This window comes from Prunus dulcis, chromosome 2 (assembly GCF_902201215.1).
Source record: "Prunus dulcis chromosome 2, ALMONDv2, whole genome shotgun sequence".
Taxonomy (NCBI): Eukaryota; Viridiplantae; Streptophyta; class Magnoliopsida; order Rosales; family Rosaceae; genus Prunus; species Prunus dulcis.
This window is the reverse complement of record NC_047651.1, coordinates 19,266,117-19,271,716: the sequence shown is the minus strand read 5'-3', so window position 1 is coordinate 19,271,716 and position 5,600 is coordinate 19,266,117. Positions and strand designations below refer to the sequence as shown.

Genomic DNA, 5,600 nt, shown 5'->3' with positions numbered 1-5,600 from the left:
AGTCAAATCCACCAATTGCCAACATAGGAGTGAGGCCCTCGCAGTAACCAAGGCTCCCGCCCCTCCTCAAGCTGGCACAGAATGATCTGAGGACCCAAGGGAGGAGTCTGTCACACAGCAGGCCATACCTGTGGAAGACCTAGAGCAGGTTACTCTTCATGATGACATCCCGGATCGGCAAGTTCTGATCGGCACCTCCATCTTGCAAGAGCTTCACTCTGACCTCGTCCCCTTCCTCCGCGACTCCGAAGTCTTCGCATGGTCCTACAATGACATGCCTGGCATATCACCAGACATCATATCCCATAGGCTCAGCGTTAATCTTGTCGTCCGACCCGTCCGACAGAAGCATCGCGCTTACGACCCCGAGCGCTATGAGGCCATGAGGGCGGAGGTGGATCGATTGAGTAGTATCGGATTCATCAGGGAGGTTGACTATCCTACATGGCTGGCTAATGTCGTGATGGTCCGTAAACCAAGAAAGGGTTGGCGCATGTGTGTATATTACACCAACCTTAATCGGGCCGGCCCAAAGGATAGCTTCCCCCTACCCCACATTGACCAGCTGGTCGACGCCACAGCTGGCCACACCCTTCTTAGCTTCATGGATGCTTACTCAGGTTACAACCAGATCTTCATGCACCCAGAAGATCATGCCCACACCTCCTTTATTACGGATCGTGGCCTCTACTGCTATAAGGTGATGCCCTTCGGCCTCAAGAATGCCGGGGCTACTTATCAGCGTCTAATAAACAGCTTCTTCGCCCCACTGATTGGCAACACCATGGAAGTATACGTTGATGACATGCTGGTCAAGAGTCGCACAGCTGACAAGCACATCCCTAACCTCTATGCCATGTTCACCATCTTGAAGCAGTACAAAATGAGGCTCAACCCCACCAAATATGCATTCGGGGTAGCTTCCGGTAAATTCCTTGGCTTCATGATCAACTAGAGGGGTATTGAGGCCAATCCAGAAAAGATCCAGGCCATCTTAGACATGACTATACCTAAGACGGTCAAGGATATCAAAAGCCTTACAGGGCGTGTCGCAGCCCTGACCAGATTTATCTCCAAGGCCACTGACCGTTGTGCCCCATTCTTCAAGGCACTTAAGGGCAGCAAGAGAAGCATCACCTGGACTGCTGAATGTGACACGGCTTTCAGCGAGCTCAAGGAGTATATGGGTCGGGCCCCTTTATTGTCAACCCCTGAGCAAGGAGACATCCTCGTGATTTATCTCTCCATCTTAGTTTCGGCAGTTAGCTCTGTGCTCATCCGACCAAGGGATAACGCGGAGCACCCAATGCATTATGTTAGTAAAGCATTGCAGGATGCCGAGGTCTGGTACCCAGACATTGAAAAACTGGCGTTCGCCCTGGTAGTCTCGGCTAGATGCCTTCGACCATATTTCCAAGCTCACACCATCCATGTTTTAACCAACCAACCGCTCCGACAAGTGTTGCAGAAACCAAAACTTCTGGGAGGCTGGTTAAGTGGGCCATTGAACTTGGTGAGTTTGATATTCACTACAAACCCCGCCCAGCTACAAATGGGTAGACCGTCGCTGATTTCTTATCCGAATTCAAGGAACCCCAAGCCTCAGCAGCTACCCAGCTCATAACCGGACCCAATCTCCCTTCGAGCCAAGACCACACCACCACCAAAGGTACTTTCGACCTGACCCAGCCCCTGTGGACTTTACTTGTGGATGGCTCTTCTAATGCCCAAGGGTGTGGGGCCAGCCTCGTTCTCATCTCCCTAGACAAGGTTGCCCTTGAGTACCCTCTCCGCTTCAAATTCCAAGCCTCCAACAATGAGGCCGAATATAAAGCACTCTTAGCTGGCCTTCGACTAGCCAAAGAGATGGACGCCAAACAAATTCAGATATTCAGTGACTCACAGCTCATTGTCCATCAAGTCAACCAGGACTTCACGGCCAAGGATGCCCTTATGACAACTTACCTCCAGCACACCCGGCACTTGCTTGCAACCTTCCACGCTTATTCTATAAACCAGGTGCCACGCTCTGAGAACAGCCATGCTGATGCATTGGCTAGGTTAGCATCAGCCTTGAAGCAGGGTATAGGTCGCCACATCCACATCGAATTCTTGGACCAGCCCAGCACACAAGCCCCACTCATCTGTACCATTGATAACAGCCCTACATGGATGGACCCCATCCTTCAATTTTTGCAGAACCAAACACTACTGGCTAATTCTGCTGAGGCACGACACGTTCTCTATCGCTCTGCCCGATACCTGATCATTAACGACTCCTTATACAAGCAGGGTTTCAGCCTTCCTTACCTCCGATGTCTGACTCCAGAGGAGGGTCATTATGTCCTTCGGGAAATCCATGAAGGCATTTGCGGCAACCACTCGGGCTCACGCTCACTGGCTCATAAGGCAATTCTCCAGGGATACTTCTGGCCTTCACTCCATACTGATGCCCAGGCCTTCACCCAGAAATGCGACAAGTGTCAGAGATTTGCCAACATTCCACAACTCCCAGCTGAACCATTGACAGCCATGGTCAGTCCTTGGCCATTTGCCCAATGGGGACTGGACCTCATTGGACCAATGCCTGAGGGCAAGGGCCAAGTCAAATATGCAGTTGTAGCCGTAGACTACTTCACCAAATGGGCTGAAGCCGAAGCCTTAGCCACCATCACTGCGGCCCGCATCGAAACCTTTGTGTGGCAAAATATCGTATGTCGCTTCGGCATCTCCAACTCCATCATCACAAACAATGGCCGGCAATTTGACAATGCAAAACTCAAAGAATTTTGTTCTAACCTCAAGATCCGTCTTTGATTCACCTCCCCAGCCCATCCTCAGTCCAATGGCCAGGTCGAAGCCGTGAACAAAATTATCAAGAAGACCCTAAAGACAAAACTTGACAAAGCCAAGGGCTGCTAGCCAGAACTACTTTCGGAAATTCTCTGGTCCTACCGCACCACCTTCCGCACCTTCACAGGTGAAACGCCGTTCTCTCTATCATTTGGTACCGAAGCCGTGGCACCAGTGGAGATTGGCCAGCCCTTGACTTCACTTACGATGCCAAGGACAATGACGAGCAGTTAGCCCTAAACCTCGATTTCATTGACGAGCTCCGTGACCAATCCAGCATGCGCAATGTCGCGTACAAACAACGCATTGCCAAATACTACGAGTCCCGAGTCAAGCCCCGTGCTTTCAAAATGGGGGGCTGGGTCATGCACAAGGTTTCCTTGGCTACCAAAAATCCTATTGAAGGTACCTTCGGCCCCACCATAGTGAACCGAGCAGACCCAGCATCAAAGCGACTAGCACCAAGGCAGCCACGCCTTCTTCCCTGCCGAAGGAAGACACTTCCGAGGTTCTAGACACCTGCCGAAGCTCCCAATTGCCAAACCTAATCTCCACGACACGTGTCGCCACCACGACGACTTGCACAAAGTCCCACATTGAAACTTTGTGCAAACCTCCTACTTTCACCTCCCTATAAATAGGGAACAGTACCCAAGTAAAAAGGGTAACTACTTTCTCACTTTTACTGTTACTCTGCCAAAGTTACCACTTATAGCTGACTTAAGCATCGGAGAGCCTTCGTCCAGCACCACACCGATGTCCGAAGCTTAACGATTGCTTCTCCCATTTTGTCTTCTGCAGGTCCCCCACCAGCCTATTTCACAAAGGGCCTTAGCCCTCTTCTCTGCTGAAGACTCCATACACCTCATCACTAAGTTGGACTCAATATTGGCCGGGCCATTTTGAGCATCAACAAACAACTTCATTTATAATATTTAAAATATATATGTATATGGTATAGCTTTAGATTTTGAGTTATTGATTCATATTGTTGACATTAAATGTATAATTTCCATGGACGTTGTTAGACAACTTTGAATGGAATTTAGGATTCACTGTTCGATTTGGTATCACCTATGTAGATTACAACGATATGCTTAAGAGGCACCCAAAACTCTCAGCGCATTGGTTCAAAAGTTTCCTTAAAAAGTATTGAAAATTTCTGATCATATTCGTCATTTAATTCAATAATGTGAATTTTATGTATGTACAATAATTGTAGGGATTCCAAATTTGTGTGCATTCAATAATTTCAATTTTAGTCCTTGTATAAGATTAAAATTGCATTCAACCCCCTTGTAAAATTAAACATTGATTTTTAGTCCTTTGATGAGTGTCAACATACACATAATTATGAAACTAATTTGTTTGTAGTCCTTTGACTAATTGTCTCGAATTTAAGTTATTTATACTAACACCTCTTTAGGTTTTTCGTGTTTTCACAAAACCCTTAGAGGTCTTAGAATCCAAGACAAATCTGCTTCCCGTCCGACATCTACGCGACGTCAGACCTACTTTACTAAAAAGCCACATAACCCCAATTTAAAAAGATAAACTGTTTGACTCATGCCGAAAATTCGGCAGAGTCTCATCTGTAACTGGAACGATTCCCACATTTTCAATATGTAGAAAAACAATAAAATAACAATCAAGACTCTTTTATAAGGCCATTCTAGTACTTTTCGAAGGGTGAAACTACCTAGGAAGACTAACGGACAACCGAGGGGTCAAACTTCACATGTTGGTTAACCTGGCCCATGAGGCCCACGATCTCCGATTTTCGATCCGAAAGTTCCTACAAGTTCAACAAAGCCTATTCAACACGTCATATAAGTTTGGTCTTGATCGAGCCGTCGGATCTAAGCCCATCGCAAGATCGGACGGCTATCGCTTCGTCTAACCCTGGAATCATTGATTCATAGTATCCGGTACTCCGATCCTTGATCCGCAAATTCCTACATGAACCTAGAGGTACAGAGAAAGACATACTTGAAATTGGGATCGATCGAATGTGTACTGCACCTAATATGCGATATCAAACCCGGATATCGCATATTAGGTGCAATACCCATTCGACTGTCAAACGATAACCCATTCAAAATCAGAGCATACCGTCGTGCTCAGGATGACAAGGATAAGATTTTAGAACCTAATGGGCCGACACCCAGTGGTCCACGCTTTGCCACCAGCCGCCGGTAGCATTTGGGTGACCGAAAAACTCCAAATCAACAGGCAATATCTATACCATTAGAATCAGACTACCTAGGGAATCAACTTTTGTTCTTGGACCAAGGCCAAAAACTAACCAAAACTAGCTGGAATGAAGCCAAAACCGTCGGTGAAAAATAGGCATTTGAACTATCTGCAAAACTTCAAAATTGATCTACAATACCTAAATAAACAAATAGAGCATAATGAGGGGAATTTCCATACCTCATACTACGGAATTGGCCGTCAGAATCGTAGGAAAATGCAAGAACACTGCCGTAAAAACCTAACCCTTTTAGTGGCCTGGAAGTCGAACAGTCAGTGACTGCTGCGAATGGCATAAGGAGAAAAGGAAGAAGTCACGGGCGAGAATGAGAAGATAAAGAGAATTGGCCTGGTTATCGTATTAAAGGTACTGTAGCAGTATTGTTTGCTACAGTAGCAAATTTCAAAATTCCCTTTTTACCCTTTTTGTTTCTAGACCTTTACGAAGTCACTAGCACTCAGAATTGAGTGTGTCGCCTATCACCGAACTCATA

The 5,600-nt window shown here is 46.8% G+C and overlaps 1 protein-coding gene across 1 annotated transcript; it reads left to right on the top strand.

The window, feature by feature from the left end:
* Window positions 1–1,000: 1,000 nt before the first annotated feature.
* Window positions 1,001–2,817, top strand: LOC117618323. The gene is made up of 2 exons (XM_034347912.1): window positions 1,001–1,381; window positions 1,591–2,817. The coding sequence occupies exons 1-2, from the start codon at window positions 1,001–1,003 to the stop codon at window positions 2,815–2,817; spliced, it is 1,608 nt and encodes a 535-aa protein (XP_034203803.1).
* The last annotated feature ends 2,783 nt before the right edge of the window (window positions 2,818–5,600 follow it).